The sequence below is a fragment of the Anser brachyrhynchus genome (genome assembly GCF_964034855.1).
Source record: "Anser brachyrhynchus genome assembly, chromosome: 8".
Lineage (NCBI taxonomy): Eukaryota > Metazoa > Chordata > Aves > Anseriformes > Anatidae > Anser > Anser brachyrhynchus.
Window position 1 is genome coordinate 23,402,611 of NC_137702.1, and position 18,170 is coordinate 23,420,780.

The 18,170-nt window shown below is 42.4% G+C and overlaps 1 protein-coding gene across 4 annotated transcripts in view; it reads left to right on the top strand.

The window, feature by feature from the left end:
• SUCO (SUN domain containing ossification factor) overlaps positions 1-18,170 on the top strand; it is a 40,845-nt gene that overhangs the window by 1,239 nt on the left and 21,436 nt on the right. For 3 of the 4 annotated variants that reach the window (XM_080601699.1, XM_080601700.1, XM_080601701.1), the window contains exons 2-6: positions 9,775-9,883; positions 12,074-12,175; positions 13,516-13,661; positions 16,944-17,084; positions 17,264-17,411. In XM_080601699.1, the coding sequence (XP_080457825.1) occupies positions 9,775-9,883; positions 12,074-12,175; positions 13,516-13,661; positions 16,944-17,084; positions 17,264-17,411 (646 nt within the window). The remainder of the gene's footprint in view (positions 1-9,774; positions 9,884-12,073; positions 12,176-13,515; positions 13,662-16,943; positions 17,085-17,263; positions 17,412-18,170) is intronic. The other variant, XM_080601702.1, reaches the window with a different exon arrangement.

Genomic DNA, 18,170 nt, shown 5'->3' on the forward strand with positions numbered 1-18,170 from the left:
AGTGATAAAGGAATATCATGTCTAGCAAACTTCTTTAAAATCAGGTGCTTGCTCTGTAAAGTTCAGATGATTTTTGTGTTCATCTTGTGTATATATAGGAGAAAAATTTGGCTTGAGGCTTTTTTCTTTCTCTTTAAAAGATTGCTCTTTCAAGCAGTCTTAACTGATCCCAGAGCTTGTGCTGCAGTATCCCAGAGCTCTCGCTGTTAAAGTTCAGATCATGTTCAACCAGCTCGCTCTGACTACTTCTGATTAAAGAGCTCGTGGACTAATTCAGCTGTTGGAAGGGCACAACTCGACTTCTCTAGTCTCTGTTGTACAAACAGCAGTTCACATTAGAGAGTTTAAAATCCTCTGTTGCAGCATGGTGCTGCAGCTTTCTCTCAGTAGCCATGTCAGGTCTGTAACTGGAAAGCCTCTAAGTCTTTCAGTCCCTGCTGTGTTGCTGAGCTATGTAACATGGTAAGTGGTGGTGTATTTAACTTCTTCCTAAAAAGAAGTTCAGCGCTCTTGTTCATGTAAACTGTAAAGCAACATTAAATAGTAAATGGAAGGCTTTGACTGTGTTACAAATGTTGGCATGAGTGACAAATGTTGGCTTCTTAAATATAGTTGTCTGGAAATGGAATCTTGAACGGATTTAAATGCTGGTGGGAGAGAAGCTCTTTTTACAGGTGAAAGTAATGGTCAACAAATAAGAACAAAAGTAGGACAAAATGCCAGACAAAAATAAGTCCAAGTGGCACTGAGAGCGTTTTTTCAGCACCTCTCTTTAAACGTAACTTTGTTTTTATTTCTGTGTAGGCACTTGCTTCCTTTATTTGATGAAATTAAACTTGAAGTATTTTTTTTTTCCATACTATGCGTTTTAAAGTTTGTCTGAAGAAGCTGGACCAGTGGAGAAATACCAGTTTGGTTAAAGGGGTGGGGGGGTGGCAAGGTTGATTTGACAGCTTTCTAACTAGAAGACGTTTTAAAAGATCTCATCTGGTCAGTTAAAAATGTATCTGCCTATTGGAAATGTACAGAAAAATAGAAGCTCAAATCTAGCTTGTTAGCTCGAGCCCTTTCAGTAGCGGCAGTACGGTGCTCTTTGGGAGCAGAGGATCACAGGTGTGGTACCGGAGGCTTCCTGAAGCACACTGCGCGTGGAAGGAGGACAGCGGTGAGCAGCCTGAGCTGGTGAGCTTGTCCCAGGGAGTTCAGACGAGTGGGATGGCTGCAAGGCTTTAGAGAAGTACTTTGGATGGGGATGAGGCTTGGGAATATACTGCTCTAGAAATAAGACTCCTGTTGTCCTGAATTTACAGAAGCATAAAAAAAATCTCTGAGTCCCTTTCTGTGGATGTTTGCCACGTAAAAACACCTTTAAAACTTGTAGCGCTTCAGTTTGACAATGCAGACGGAGCTGAGTAAGTGGAGTAGAAGCTCATAGGAACTGAGCTGAACCGAGACAAGCCGTGACAGTTGTTTGAACAGTAACCTGTGTAAATTGTTCTGACATCAGCTTTTGCCTACCATGTGCTGCACTTTCAAAGAGTTAGCTATGCATTTGATAAGGAAATCATGCATGCGCTAATTTGTCTGATTCATTCTATCCCAGAAAGCGCTTTGCACATCCTGATCTACTTAGCTTTTACGAACCCTTTCATAATCCTCAGCTTTGCAAGTATGAAGAAAAGGAAAATGGGGATTAAGTACGTGTGAACATCAGGATTTTTCAGTTGTGGCTGCCTTGGGAGCATGCTGCATCAGTGCAGGAAGGCTTGTATCAAAGTGGCTGGCAGCAAGGTGTGCTGTTGCCGTTGGAAGACCCCTGCTGGAGTCCTGCATCTGAAATTCATAACGAGATGTACCCTGAAAGCTGTACGGGTCAGTGGCATGGCCAGGGCTGATGCTGCTGTACGGGTACATCTTGGATCACTTTCTGTTCCTCCCTGTGACAGGTTAAATATGAAGACTTATGCAGATCTTAATGAGAGAGTATTTCTAGTTTCCTGGTCTTTGATTTGCATTTACGGTCTTTTACGTTTTTGAGGGTGTGCTTGTGGAAAGCTTCTGCACTGCAAGAAGAGCTCCAACAGTCTGCGCTGTTCTGGCAGCGTGAGAACATCACTCGGGTTTATCTTGCCCCCTCTGTCCTGTGCAGACAAAAGCTGTTAGCCGGCTTAGAGATCACAGAAGTAGAGGCTTTGCTGACTGAGCAATTATTGGCCCCGTTACTGGCTTCTTGCTTAAACCTTGAGCTTGTGTCTCTTAATGACAGCAGGGTGCTGAGTGGCAGAGCTGGGGGCGAGGTGGGTTGAAGGCACCACCATGGAGCTTGTGCTCCAGGGCGCAGTGTACCTCTTGTTGCAGAACTCCTCTCCTGGGCAGGGAGGTGGTTTCAGGGGGCTGCCCAGGTGGAGCTGTTCGGGGAACTCGCTTGTAATGGTGGTCACAGTTCGGTCACTCTCTGCTGGTTCTCCCATTGCGTAGCTACAGAAACCTCCCCAAAAAACTCGTGCTAAAACTAAGGATTGTGTGCCTGCTTTTTGTGGCAGGAAGAAATGATTTGGGCACTGTCGATAGAATTAAAAACTCCTGTTTCAGGCATCCTATTTCAGAATGAAGATGTGCTCTTAGATGTGCAGGATCTTGTTTGGCAGTGTCTTTGCTCTGTAGCTGAGGCCAGGACGGGAGCTGCCTTGCAACTCTTGGCCCTTAAAGCCCAAGCTGTGCCTGGCTCTTCCCGGCTCATGTGGAGGTGCTGCGTGTGAGCAGGGGCTCTGGTGTCTTTCCTTAAAAACAACACTTGAATATTTACCTTCATTGATTTTCAAAGAATTCTAGAAATGCTTTCATGCCATGTCTTCTCAAAGGTTTGTCCTAGAAACTTCAACTTGTTTGCTTCTTGTAGGAGCAGTGCGTGGGAGTGGCGTGTGCCCCCCTCGTCAGGCTGCTGTGCTCCTCTCCAGGACCCTGCCCCCTTGCAAAGAGATTCTCCTGGCTTCATCTTTTTCTGAAATGCCTTTCTCTGACTTACTATTAGTTCCCCTTCGCCCTCATTTCTTCCCACTGTATTTTCCAGAATGCTTTTTTGCTTTTGTTGTCTTTCACTTCCATTATTAGTCCAACGTTCACAAAGTCCGCGTTCCTTTCAAGGGGAGGATACACAGCTTCTCTTGAAGTTACCACTTAAAGGTGAGAACAGCCCTCTGTCTGAAGAGGGTGACATTTCTGAGCATTAAAGCTAGCACGTCTTTTGGCTGAGAACAAGGTAATGCAGAACTGTAAGTCCACTACAAAATTTCCTGTAATTCTTGGGGAAATTAGTGAGCTGGCAGAACAGGCAGACTGATCCCAAAACCAGCACAGGGAACTCTTGCTCAGGTGAGTGAAAATACTGCTGTAAATGACTTAAAATCCTTTTGATTGCAATGTCAGGAAATGGTTTGAACTGTTCAAAATAAGCTTGGGTGCTCAAAGGAAACTTCTTGGCTTGGATGAATTTTGGAATGGTAATCAAGGTATTGCTGAAGTCTATTAAAAATACATTAGAAAACATCTGGGAGTTAGGTCGTAGTAGCTTCGCAGTGATCTAGGGCAGATTCCTGTTGCTGAATTTATGCAGAAATTCCACTTCATGGTTCTTTTAGGCTGTGTTTTATCTACAGTGAGTTTTAAGCAGGGGGTGTTGTTGCAGAGCAGCTGAAGGCTATTCTCAGCCTGCCATTGCAGTACCGAGCCCGTGCGGACAAGCAGCGAGGGAAACCTTCAGAGATACCTGGGTTAAACAGTGCTGCAGACCCTAAAGGCCTTCCCGGCAGTCCCTGGCTATTCTGCTGTTCTCCTCTAGTCCTTGTGGTCAGTATCAGATTTTATGGCGGTGTTTTTTTCCAGAACGGTGTTTTCCCAGCACTTCTGCGTGAAAGTAACTTTAGTTTGATGATGCTGGGATGTTCTCTTAAGCTGTGCTCTCTGGAGCGGCGTTGCAGAAGTTGGGGCTCCCTCCCACGCTGCGAAGCGATGCTGGGGCTCATGCTGCTTGTGCCCAGAAGTGGGGTGCCTGGGAGCACCTGCCAAGGAAGGAGCAGGAGCTGGAGGAATGTATCACAGCGGCCAAGTTGCTTCAGCAGCCTTTTCTAGACTGGGGGAGAGTAACATCGGGAGCGCTGTAAGAAAGCAACAAAGAGGTTTCCACTCAGGTGGTCCTCCTCAGCCTGGGTTTCTGTTGTTTGACTTGCAGCAGTGGGCAGCCTCGGGCAGATGGTGTGTCTTCCCTCAGTCATGCCTTTTTTATGTCGGAGTACACAGCACCTGAAAGCTCCCTCCTCACCCCCGGAGTTCACTGGTGTGTGTCCATGATCTCCAGACCAGATGCAGGGGTGCAGGAGCAATGTGTGGCTGAGGGTGGGATGTGGGACTGCCCCTCTGGGCACTAAATCGGTTCACTCGGGTAAAGCATGTGGCGCAGCCTTGTTTTGCAGCCTCTGCATGCTATTTCACTTAAAAAAAAAAAATCTGAAAGCCGTATTTTAAACTATGAGGATTGGAATGTCATTGTCTGAGGCTATGAAATTAAGAAGTGTCAAAAGTAACTTTGTGTTGGGCTCTGAATGAGTGAAGTAACTGTCCTTGGTGTGGCATTCCCGCAAGGGGACAGTCCGGAGAGCACATTCTCCACAAGGAGTGGGCAGGATACTAAAAACCTAAATTAACTGCAAAATACAGCAGGGTTAGGAAAGGCTTTGCAAAAAAGCTCCAGTTTCAGTTGTGTTGTGGCACGTGAATCCGGAATGCAAGAACATAGGTAGCACTGCTCCTCGGTTAGTGGATGGGGTAAGAAATGGGGTGTGTCGGTGCCTTTCTGGCAGCATCCTTGCTTGGTCTGGGTCTGCGGAGGGAGTCTTCGGCTTTCTTCTCTCTTAAGGAACCATCATAACTTTAAAAGTTGTCTTGGTAAGGCCCGCTGCTCTTCTGTGGCAAGAAGTGGCTTCTAAATGAAGGGTGTATGTGTTTAAAAAAAAAAAAAAGTAAGGTAGGCTAATGGTTTTTCTGTGTGTGTATCAACGCTTATTTCCAGTTCACGTGCAGAAGTGAGTATTGTGTCCGGGGGTTGTGCTGCAGCTGTCAGTGCCTTGCAAGGATCTTTCCCTGACTGGTTGAAGTAACATTGCCATCCTAAAAGCTTGGCCGTCTTTCTCTGAGGTTTGCTCCCTTCTGTGGGTCCTTTTAAATGCAATTCTGTCTTGTTGAGCTCTGCTGATACAGGCTGATCCCACTGAGCAGCCAGGTGAAGCCACCAGCCATTAGCTCTATTCTGCCAGCAGATGGGAGGTGGCTGGCTGGGGCCTGGGCTTGGATCCCCTGAGCCCCTGTTCCCGGGGCCTTTTTTTAACTGTGTGCCTGGTGACAAGGCCAGAGACCTGCAGGGCTGGTGGGAAGCAGAACGCTTCCTGCCTTCCTCACTGTTAACAGCTTCTCTCCTTTTAAATCGATTTATCCAAGGTAGGTTACTGTGTTACCAAGAAGGCAAGCTCTGCAGCCAGCAAAGGGGCACCTCACCCCTTCCGCAGGCTCTCTCCTCTCCAGACCCCAAACCCACCCCGCTCTTCTTGCAGAGGCCTGCTCTGAACCGATCCTGTGAACGTTTTCGGTAGGGACGTGCCACGCAGCAGGGACGGCGACATCTTACTTCTCCCTCTTAGCTGCTGGACACGGTGCATCTGCACGTGTTGGTAACACACCCCTCGAGAGGTGTACGAAATGTCAGTGGTCGCCCTGGAAGGGCTGTTCGTTCGCGTTCAAGGAGGTCCTGTAATCAGTACACTCGTGAAAGCTTCCTTTTATTTTCCCTTTGCTTGAAATTACTGTCTCAGGGATGTCAGCTCTACGCTGTAACGAGCTGCTTCTCTCTGGTGTCCAAAAATAGGTCTTGTTTGGGGAGAATTTAAGGCAACTCTTGAATCATTTAGAGGACAGATGTGTCTGAACTGAATCTTGTGCAAATGTTAGTGTTTTCTATGGTGCTTTTGGAAAGAAAAGCTTAGGCTGTTTGGTAAGATCAAGCTGTGGAAACACTGCTCTTACCTTCAGGTTTTATTCATTTAAATTTGTGTTGGGGTTAGCTGCAACGTGTATGTTTCACTTTTTTCTTACCAGTTGCTTACTTTCAGCTTGATTTTTATGCTTGTCAAAACAGTTAGGAGGAGCTGCACCACAGTGCAGCTATTGATACTCCTCTACGGCTGCCTTCACAATTAGAGTTGGAGGCAAGCTAGAACTGGACAGTCTCTCCCGAGAAACCTACACTGCGATTTCAAAGCCACCTGCACTTTGAATTTCAGTTCTTTCAAAGCCCTCCCAGCCATCAGTAGAGCATAGCTAATCCGTACAGCAATAAATGTACGTGCCATTCAGAGGGGTGAGCAGACTTTCTGCTTCAGTGGAGAACCACAGTGTGGGCCTGCCCTGGGAAGAGTACAGATTTTTTTCCCCTCCGTGTTTGGACTTGCAGCTTTTGCTTTGGGGTTTGTGCACATCAAGCTGAAAAGTTCATGGTGGATCAGTGAAAACAGCTTTTAAAATACGCTAATGATCTGAAACGACTCGTGCTTAAGTTTCTTTGTTCTCTGTGAGATTTAATAGCAGCTGCTATTTTGAGTCACACCGAACAAGAAGGGAACTATTGAAGACTTCTGTGTTCGGGTGAAGTCACGAAGTGTTAAGTTACTTGTTTGGAGCAGTCTCTGGTGTTCCCACACTGTTGCCTCACCTGAAGTTACAGCTTGTGCCTGAGACAGTAGATCTAGTGATTGATCTCCAGGACTGTCTGGACATCAGGGCTGGTTGCTTCCAAGTCAGCATAAATTACTGCTCTTGCCATGAGGAAGGGAAGGCCGCATTCCTGCGTGCAGCTGCAGGAGCTGCTCTGCTTTCACTGGATGTGTTGCCCGAGTTTGCTCAACTCAGGGAGGGATTCTGTTTTCAGTGAGTCTACACCTAGCCTTTTGCGTTCCTTTTGTTCTGGGCATAGAGAAATGCTCGATGGAGGTGCCGTGCCACCTTACGGGCTCTACCATGTACTAGTCTGTGGCTAAAGATGCTTGCTGGATGAATCCGCAGGGTGGTGACAGACGGGGAGAAGGCAGAGTGCCGGCGGTCCTGACAGGTGGGAAACTTCACTTCCCAAGGAATGGCCAGTCTCACACGGCCTTGCCTTCTGTGCAGTCACATTCCTGATGCGCAGTCAGATCCTCCCTGCCACTGTTGCAGCAGGGCCCGGGTTGTCCTGTGCATACGTACATACACCGAAAGAGTTCTCGGTCCCCTCCCTGGCTTAGAGGGCTCTTGGCAGGCTTGAGGCATTGTGTTTGAGCTGGGGACCAGACCGAGAAGAACTTTCGAATATAAGCCGTGTTGCTCACATTTTTTATACGCTGCAGTTGTGTTCTAATAAAGCATGACTTGTGTTTGAAGGCAGTGTATTGATGATATTGCTAGAAATGGATGTCTTGCTTCTCTGCTAAGTGCTTTTTGTGACTGCAGATGCGAAAGTAGTTATTAATGCAGTTGTGAAAATGTGCCCTGTTTTAAAATGCTGGTTCACAGCCAGTGCTCTCGTTCCTTTTCCGTGTTAAGGGATTTAATGTTGCTCCATACAGCTCACTGAAGATTGCTGCCTTAGCATAAGCAAAACAGGAAAAAACATTGGTGTGTGTGTATAATAAAGGGCTGGAGTGAGCTGTGGTTATGTTCTCTGTAATTTTGGATCTTTTGTATTTTTATGAAGAAACAGGCAGTCATTATAGCTGGAAGAGGAGTTCAGAGGTGCTGGAATTAAAAGCATGAGAACATTTCACTGCAGAATGATTGAAACCATGTTTCAGAAAAATAAGGGACTCAGAGTTTCAGCACAGCTAATTGTTCTGAGCAAGAGTTAGGAAATAGGACTGTGAAAGGCCACGAAGGTCAGTAACGTTGCAATTAGTATGAACAAGCAACTAACTGCCTGATGAGATAGGGATTTAAGATGTGCAAGTGCACGCTCCTCATTTTCAGCTTAACTGGGACGTGAGACTGTACCTGCTGCAACCTGTGGTTATAAGGACTTCCATACCCCTCTGCTCAGTGTGCTAGTTTCTGATAATTCCAGCTGCTTCAGTTGGCCTCTGAGGGTTTCTGTCTACTTCAGAGGAAAGCCGTCACCTCGGAGGAAGAGGAGTTGGTAGGTGTGACCAACCTGGCCTGCCTTCTTTACCTGCCTCCAGCCCAGTAAGTCAGATCCCACAGCTTCCTTGTTTGTTTCTCTGGTGGTGAGACACCTGGCGTTGGAGAGGTGAGCACCTGGCTCATGCTTCCCCTGCTGATGCAGGTGGAAAAGGAGCAATAGGTTTATATCAACACCAAAAGCCTGCTGTTGTGACAGCCTCCAGCCTGGAGAAGTAGCGCTCAGTTTGTGACTGCGTACGGGTGTGCTTACACACAAGTGTGTGCATGCATGAAACTGCTCAAAATGTGGTACCTGACTGCGGTGTGGTGCAGCACGGATTGCTCCTTGTTGGAGGAATCTATGCTGCGTATGCTTCCAGTAGAGGTGATCTCCGAGCTGTTAAGGCAGGTGTAATTCAGAGTCTAAACCCCAGGCTCATGCCAGGGGTGTAGGCAAATCCTGACCCATTAATGTTGTTACTGTTACGGATGACTGTTAAGGCTGTGCTTTAGATTTCAGATCTTATGTCAGATGGGTGCTGTACCCAATTTTCTTATTTGCACAAAGATCTGCAGCAGCCATGTGTCCCTTTGTAGGACAGGCTCTGCTTTTGCAGCGTGTGAGGTGATGGTTGTGTGAATTCATGTAGGGTCAAACCGGCTACCTGGCTGTCATGTCAATATTTCCTGGGCAATCGTTTGCTTTAATGTGGCAGGGGACTCTGGTATTCAAGTGTAGCTGAAAACCACACAGGACACTGAATTTGCATAATGTGGTCAGACTCAGAGCCTGTATGAAGACCTTCAGTGGCCTTTGGGCCTCCAAGCCTAAGGGGTTGCTGGATGGATGTTACCTAGAATGTCCGGGGGCTGTGCGCTATGTGCAGTGTGAGATGCTGTTCTCATGCAAGTGTTTGGGTAGATGCTCGCTGCCTTATCACAGAAATAAATCCATTTCCACTCAAAGCAAAGCTGTTTGGAACTGAAAGTGCAAAAAAAAAAAGTGGAGGTGTTAGTAAAGCCATCACCTGGTTTTCCATTTGGGTCTGTTTCCATTAGTTTTCTTGCATGGGCCTTTTGACTAGCAAACTTATTTTTGCTAAGTATCTTAAATGTGCTTAATGATGTTGACACTATAGAATTTTCTGAAGTAATAAGTAAACAGAGGCTTTTTTTTAAACTGTGGCTTTAGTTTCTCCTTAGTAAAAAAAAAAAAAATGCTGCTGAAGTACTCCATGACTGCATGGAAAAGGTTGATTCAAATTCTTTCTACCATGCAGAAACTAACTTGTCACCTTCCACTTTGTGACATGGTATCACCCCAGTAACTGTTTTGCTGTTGTTTTTGTCTTTTGGAAGTAATATATATGTAGTGGTGGCTAGGAATTTCTTAAAGTTTAGTCCACTAACAGCTTTGCTAAACAAGTATCTGTAAACTGTACACAGATATTATTTTTTAGACATGTTTTGGGAACAACTGAAAAAAAAAGTTGAGGGAGGCGATGCTGAGGGAATATTAAAATGTTATTTATTCATTTAAAGTCAAGACTTTGACCTTGTTTTTTCTGTGTTCTTTAACAGGCTTCCTATTTGGCATGTCTTTTGTGAAGACAGTCTTTCATCTGCAGTGCAATATGCTTCAAGTGATGCTTGTGCCCTGGCAAGTGATGGCGAAAACATCCAGGAAAAGGTATGTTAAATAAATCATGTTAATTAGCTACTTAGTCTGACTTGATATTTGAAAAAATAAAACTGAATCATACACTTCGGTACATAGGCTTCTTGGCTGGAATGTTTGATGTACTCACTTGCTCTGTGAACCGTGATATCCGCCTGGTTTTGTTTCCTTTACTCCGTTTGTTGCTCTTATCTGACAGTACAGCTGGACAGGTTTTGGGGGGAGGGAGACAAATAATCAAGCTAGTAATGGTGGCCCAGTGTTTTTTTTATTTGGGGTGCCAGCTGTCAGAAGTGGTTATTAGGGACTGTACGTGGCTCTGTAGAGACCACGATAAGAACTGATGGCCTTGTTAAGTCTTGGCTGCGGTATACACATTGCGTCTGTGTTGTGTTAGAAATCCAGTGCACGAATGACTGCTATCCTAAATAGAAGGTTTAAGATAAATTGTTTCATTAAATCCGTCTTCATCCTTTTTTCATTCCATCAAATAAAAACTAACAAAGCTAAAATATGTATGTAAAATACAAAATAAGATTGTCTCCTCTTGCTTACATAGCTTAGCACTACTGAGTGTCCTGGGTTCCACCATGATTAACCCATGGTGGGTTTCTGCATATTTCAATTCCGTAGCGAGTTCTCAAGCAATTGAGTTGTATCAGAAAGTCATGGTGATTCAGTTTTATTTACACAGGTATAGAATCATCCTATGATAAGCACAGATAATGGGATGCCCTTAACATCAATGTTTCCTCCTTCAGTCGGTAGTAGTGTCATGGTCCTGATTCCAAGAAAATTTCTATATGCCACATAAAAACTGGAAAAACATGTCAAACATTCTAATTGACGCAAGTGGTAAGCTGTCTGGCTAGAAAAACTTACTTTTTTTTGTCTGTTTCTTACATGTTTCAATGTCTAGGGCAGCTTTTTTTTCTTTGCCAGCTTGTACATCCAAATAGCATTTGGTTCTATTCTTCTAGCTGCCTGAATTTGGCAGACAAGCTGTGCTTTAAAGCCATAAGAACACATGATGTGTGGTGTTTTTTGTTTTTTAAAAATTCCTGCTTAGGTTCAACGGCTGCTATAATAAACCTGGAAAGATCAAGTGAGCTTTGAGATTGGGAAGCCGCTGGTGTATGTCTTCCTGCTTTCTTCAGCATTGTTCCCTTCGTTCCATTAGCATTGCTGCATTATTAAGATAATTTCTCAGCTTAAACCTAAAGATGTGAAAGCTCATACATCATGCTGTAATTTTTTATTCATTAAAGAAAAATCTCTTAGGTGTGTGTGAGAAGTCTTAAGCATGTGGCTGTTACTTCTAACCAGGCTGCTGGAGATGTCCTGTAAGAAGGAGCAGTGTTCCAGCTCTTGTTCAGTTTTCCTTAGATGTCTTCTCGAGGCATCATTGGTGTTCAGTCTTGTATAGCATAGCTGCCTGTTTTGGGGTCCAAACACCAGCACTTCTGTTTGACCAGAGAATTTTAGATTGCCCTTGTAAAAGCAAGGGATATGGGAATTCCTACCAGATTTTTCTCGTATTTTAAATTATTGCTGTAGAAAGAATGTCCACAGAAATAACTTTGTGTGGTATAGTTGCTTTCCTTAAAAATGTATATTTCAGAGAGTGAAGTAAATTCATTAGTTACACAGCCTGGTGTTTATAGAATTTTTTTTCGTAAATTGCATATTCATTCTTGCTCTGTGAATTCATTGCACCTGACAGTAAATCTTTAGTTGTAAAAGCAAAAGCTTTTTAAAAAGGTTACAACAGACTTAAGAATTTATTGCAGTTTTACTGATAAGACTGCTATAACACGTGCCAGATGTTACTTTGTAGTCCTTTTATAATGGTTGTCTTTTGAAAGCCATTGTAGGATCGCTTTTCTTCCCTCTTTTGGACGGCACAGGAATAGGGAGGATTTGTCAACACAGCAGACTATGGCAGGGTGATTGACTTGTCCCAGCACACAAACTTGCCCTTGAAGGTTTAACTGAATTGATTTAATTTGCTGTAGCCTTTGTACGGATGAGAATTTAAATGTACATGGGCAGTGGTTCTGAAGGTTCACAAAGCTTAGTTTCTTGTTGATGTTTTGGTGGTTGTAAAGGTAGTAATCAGTCTCTGCCAAAGCTAGCTCCTCTTATTAGAACAAGAAGGCATTTGTTACTGCATACATACTTTTTTACCTTTTAATATACTAGAGGGAAGAGGCTGGTCACAGACTGGAGTCTGAGCATGCAGACTCAAGTACGCAGAGTTACTCCACAGAAGAGCTACTTGATGACTCTATAAAATCTGACCAGGTAAGCCTATTATTTCACTCACTCTCCTTACACTCTTCAAATGCTTCTTGTATTTCAGAGTCTTTCATTTTGAGTTGTCTAAAGCTCTTGGTAACCATCTAGGTAACCATCTATCACATTTCACTTGCACGTAGGGTTGCTGCCAGACTCATTTCCAATGAAGAAGAAAACTTGTGAGCTAGGAGATCTTGCATTTCCCATGTGTATAAGTAATAGTAATTTAGTATTTGTAGGTACTGAGTAAATCTTTCCAAGGTAAATTAAAGATGGATGTTACAGGTATGGATGTCTCTTAAAAAAAAAAAACCTCACTGAAATCTTTTATATAGGTCAGACGTGGTGATTGTAGCAGTCACTTGTTAGCTTTCATCTTCTATGCCTTTTGTCAGTTTTACTTCCTTTGTTTAAAATGAAAGCATTTTCCAAATGGTTTTGTTTTAACTATTTGCACGATTGTTAATATTAAGTCAGTGCCAGGTGTTAAATGTTGCAAAGCCTGCTGTTACAGATGACTTAACATATACATTCGTGCTCTGTAGGTTACAAGACAACCTAAGTAGGATGTACTTCTGATTATATATATTGCATATTTTAAATATGTAATTCTGTGGTGTAAACCTAGACTTCTTCATGTTTAGTTAGATGACTCAGAGTAATCCTGGTATTGACAAGATACTCTTGTTTCAAGTATTTTTATTGCCGCAAAGAATTGATCTGACCTGTTTTGGTGGTTGTGTACTCTTCCAGATTCAGAAATACTTATTTTGGTTAGGCTGTGCACATGCTTATAAAACTGAAGAACTAGAATTAGTACACCTCAAGATTACTGAACTCTCAGAAGTGATAAATGACTTATCTTTGTTTAAGTTGTAGCACAGAATAGACTTCTAAATGCATTTCTGACCTCCATTGGCGTGTTAAAATTGAAAGCCTTCCCCAAAGTTCATCTGAGGATGAAAATCAAACTGTATTGAAGCATGCAAATAGAACTGCTCGTTTCAGTTGTTAAAATATTCAAGCTAGTTTTCTTGTGGTTATCTTTTCGTGGTCTTTTCCTCATGGTTGACAAAGCTGTTGCACATGCTTTTCCAGTTAATGTTTTTATGCTGTTGTTGTAGGCTATGAAAGTGTTGTAACTGCCCCGAAGTAGCACTGAATGCCAGCTAGGTTTGTGAAGAAAGAAAACTTTTCCAATCTGTCCTGCTGTCTGGTTTTCGGGTTTATTGATGACAGAAATCTCAGTTACTGAACTGTTAAAATTTCGTAGTAAGTGTTTTTACAAGAACTCTTTCTCTATTCAAGTTTTCTAAAACTTATGTTCATCTGTAATGTTTTCACAGGCTACAGAAGTAAGTGAAGCAAGCCAGCCTGAAGCTCAGACTCCACCTTCAGTAGATGTAAATGGAGCTTCACCTAGCATAGTTGCAAGCACTGAAAATAATTCCAGTTCACCTACCTCAGAGATATCTACAGTCTCGCAGCCTGAGTAAGTTTAATTCCGTTGTTTTGGTCTTCGATAGAACACCACTTTTTCTGATGTTAAAAGGGTTGCGTGTTCAGGTTTAGCAGGGATGAGGAACTGTACTTCTCTAGACTGTTACTTGCTATTGCTTTGCTGTTCTTTGGTTTATGGTGTCAATGCTAATGGAATATGCCATCACTTAATCTGTGGATTAAGAATTGCATATTTGCTCGACTGTTGCCATTACCAGTTTTAAGGTGCTGCTCTGAAAGGGGAAAATTCAACGTCACTTACATGCTACTTAATCTGTATTATAAAAGCCACCAGGTCTTCAACATCAGGATTTTTGCCCCCAATGTTGATGCTGCACATCTGTGATAATGAGCATCATGGCTGAGTTATGGCCTTTGCTTTCAGTTGAGGATTAACTTTGTAGGGTTTTGGGTTTTGCTCCAGGACTGGGAACAGAGCAGTCTTAAATGAGTTCTGTTAGTACGAGACTTCTGATAAAAATACCAAATTTTAGTATAAACATATCCAAACTGTTTGAAAATCTAGTACTTGCTAGTGTATTGCAAAGCTACCTCTGCTGCTGTAGACAGAGTCCTTCAAGAACTGATGTCCCTACTTTTGTTTCCATTCTTTTGTGGAATGCTGTGCAGTCAAATTTGAATAGTAGTATAGAAATTCACATGTATATACTTCTAGGTACCTTCACAGAATGCTCCTTGTCCTTTTGTGCTGAAGGGTATCTATTCTTTCGTCTGCTAATAAAGATCTAATATTTTGACAGATAAAATTTAACACATTAAAAATGAAGTAGAATTCCCTAGTTCTTTGGGTTTTTTGTGTGTCCAGTTTTGCTGGTTCACTAAATTCAGTGGTCTTAGCCATAGAAAAGGTCTGAAAGTCTTGTTGTCTGACTGATCTTACCTAGTCTGCTAGGGCTAACGCTTAAGTACCTTTAAATGTCTTTAATCACATGTCTTGGAAAATCAAGCTCCCAAAACTTCCAGTTTTCATAAAGCAAAACTGGAATGTAACTTCAGTGTTTCTTTTTATAGCTTTTTCTGACTGCTGTACCAGCTTGTTTATATAACTAGATGCAGGCCCTACTGTTGTCAGGTGCTGGAGGAGATTCAGGATCTTCATTTAAAACAAAAAGCTCGGTATCATGTACTTGTTGAAAATAGTCTTGCTACTGTAGTTGCAGAATACTAGAGTGGTGAACTCTGAAGACTCAAACTATCAAACAGAGGAGTGTTGAAACTTGTTTTGGAGCACCTGATTTATTAGTTCTGGGGAGTAGTGCTCTGATCCTAGTACGCTTTACAGGAAGAAAGGACAGGATGAATAGAGGGGACATAGCATATTTATACATTCTTTCAAACTTCATCCTGACTTTAAATAGAAATTTGTAGTCTATTTTAATACAGAATATCTCTTAATACCCAAGAAGGGTTTTGGTTTAGTCCAGCTCCATAGTTGAACAAGATTTTTAAAAAGATTCAGCTGTGTTTGTTATTGTTAGACAACATTTTTTCTGTTTCAGATGTTAATTCTTATCAGTGTAACAAATTGCATCTCCATTAGGTGTTACTGGTCTGATAGAGCAGTAGGACCTCTTAGTCAAAATGTTCTGGAAGTAGTTTTATTCCAGACTACTTCAAAGTAAATCCTTTCTTGCTGCCATTGTAGCTTATCTGTGCAGCCATAATTTGTGGAAAGCTTATTGAAAAATAATTTGCGGTCTTCTGGTTTTAAGTGACAACAGCTGCTATGCACAGTGAGCTTGGTAATGCACTTTAAAAATGAAGGCAAAACTGCTAACAAATGAAAGTGCCCCAAGCAGAGGGGGTGCTACAGCTTTTAGGCGTGTGCTACTCCTGCCAAATCTAGATACTGAAGGCCAGGCAGGTACACCCTGATATCTATCTCTCTTTATATATGAACTTAGAGATATGTGATATATATGATTATATGATATATCTGATGCATATATATATATGTATATATATGTCAATTCATACTTGTTCTATGTTTTATTAAGTTGATAATTATTCATACTGTCATCTATCCATCAAGACCAAGAATATGTGGAGCTTTAATTATAAGCAGAGTGGTCAACCTTTCTTTGGCTATTAGTGTTACATGCAGAGCTAGCCTGTGTGCATCTCAGATGTACATCTTGGGGGGTTACAGAGAAACTATTCTGTTTATAGCTAATAAATTCTTGTATTCCAGGGGTTTGATAGATTATGCTACAGTCCTGAATGCCTGTGAGATTTTTTTTTTTTGTATCGAGGGAATTTTATCATGTGAAAGGTACTAAATTGTCCCCTTGTGTTTGTTACGGCTGCTTCTTTTTGTGAATTTAGCTGTCAGAACCAAAAAGATCACTTTCTAAGTTGCCCAAGTGCTGTTTGTGTTTTTGCAGCTCTGTGTGCTTAAGTTGAAATCTAGGAAGCAGAATAAAGGCTTTTAGTTAGATCTGGTTTATAACCTCCTAGATCAATATGAAACTCATCCCTGCACTGGAGGAGAAAGTTGCAGAAGTTACTGACTGAAAGTTACCATTTGTCCATCTTCCTCTCCCCACTCACTCCATCACTCCTAAAGAGCATGTAGGCAGGCTTTCTTTTCGTCTTTGCCTTAGTATTTGCCTGATGCAGTATGTTTGTTCTCCTTGGGAAAGAAGAATTAAAGCAATGAGCAGATAAGCAAGTTCAGGCTGTTCATGCAGCATAGGTAATCATCTACTGGATTACATCATTTCTATTGCACTAGCAGAAAAAAAAAAACTAATGGAAAAAGGCAGGCTGTGCCACGTTCTGTTATGCCACACCTTTCCTTGTATACGTTTGGCCAAGTTCTGTTCTGACTGTTCCCCATTGACTTGGTAACGTTAGGAGCTTTTAGTGATGGGACTCTGTCTCCTGTTTAAGATTCTCTCTTGAAAGAGAAAGAAGGTTGCTGGCATTCAGATGGTTGTGAAGCTTGTAGTTTGTAGTGGCGATTGGCAAAATTATCCATTGCAGTGTTTGTGGTAAGTGGGAGTTCTGGGAGATGGGAAGCTAGCTTTGAGTTTATTTGCTGGGACTAATGTGTGAAGAAGAATTTCTGTTCTTGCACAACTGGGAATGCTGTTCCACAAGTACGACATACTTCATTCCCCTTCTGTTTCCTCAAATATTCCTGAGATTGTTGCTTTTTTAAAACTTTCAAATATCTTCAGTTTATCTAGTTGATTAGCAGGATTACTTGTATTATCAGAAGGGTAAAAAGCATGTTATTTCTTTCCTTCAGTGCAATAGAAAATTCCCGTGCTGATATCCCTGTAGTCAGCTCTAGTGAAGCTGAACAGTCAGAACCTGACTGTGATATTGGTGGGACACTTGAGGCTGACCCTCAGAGTGAGCCTTCCTCTTTTGTCAGTCCACCAGAGAGGTGAGTATTGAAGTAGGTTATGAGACTAAATAATTTAAAGGTAACTGTTCTTTTTCTGTCCTGGCCTTGCAACAAAGATCTGCATGTGCTTGCTTATCTGCATTTGTACGTGTGTTTTAATATTGTATATGACCAAAAATGTGATCGTTTTGTAGGTCCTAATGCTCTAAAACTTTCAGCCTTGCAGGCCAACATATAGAGAACATATCTTCTTCACATGGCAAGGGAAAGAAGACAAAATCTGAGTTTGAGTCAAAAGTTGCAGCAGCTGAAAAGGGGGCAGATCAAAAATCTGCTCTGAATGCCTCTGAGAACTTAAAAAGGGAGGTAAGCAGTACTGAGATTGTCTGCTCAGCATGCACAGGAGTACAAAGACCTTTGTTAAATTATCAACAGTGTTAAAGATAAGTGATCTCCATCACTTTGCTGATTGCCACTGTATAAATGCATAGCTCTTGCATTGTAAGCACTGTGTGTGGGTGTGATATTGCCCTCTCAATAAAAGCTTAAAATGAAGAACAGGGCAGCAAGTTCAGTCATTTTGCGCAACTCAGTTTTTCTGAGCCAAATCTCTTCCAGTACAAGCTTTGGGGAAATCATACCAAACAAAACCGTCTTGAGCAGAATCCAGAAGAACTGTTCTTCTTGTAGTAGGTAGTTAAGGTGGGACTTCCTGTAGGATGCTGACTTTCTCTATGTGGGTTAAAGAAAGGCAGGGGGTTTGCGGTCCAGGTAAGCTTGTAGAAGAGAAGTCTCAAAGTTGACTCTTGACTGAGTCAGGAAGTTCCGGAGCAGCAAGCAGATGGCTAGAGGCAAAGACAAGGCTTGGAGGAAATACAAAATGTTTGCTGTGTTGTTCTTTCCTAGGTATCTTGTTTGCCCAGTGTTAAAATTGGGTTACTTAGCTAGACAAGACTTAGTCTGAACTGTGGGACTGCATTTTATGTTCTTATTGAAAGGCACTTCATAAAGCTTATTTGTTTTATATAGGTAAAGAATGTCCAAGGCCACAGCAACACCACATTTTGCAATTTTAGGATCACATTTAGATTTTCACTAATAACTTTGTTAACTTTTTAAATGTGT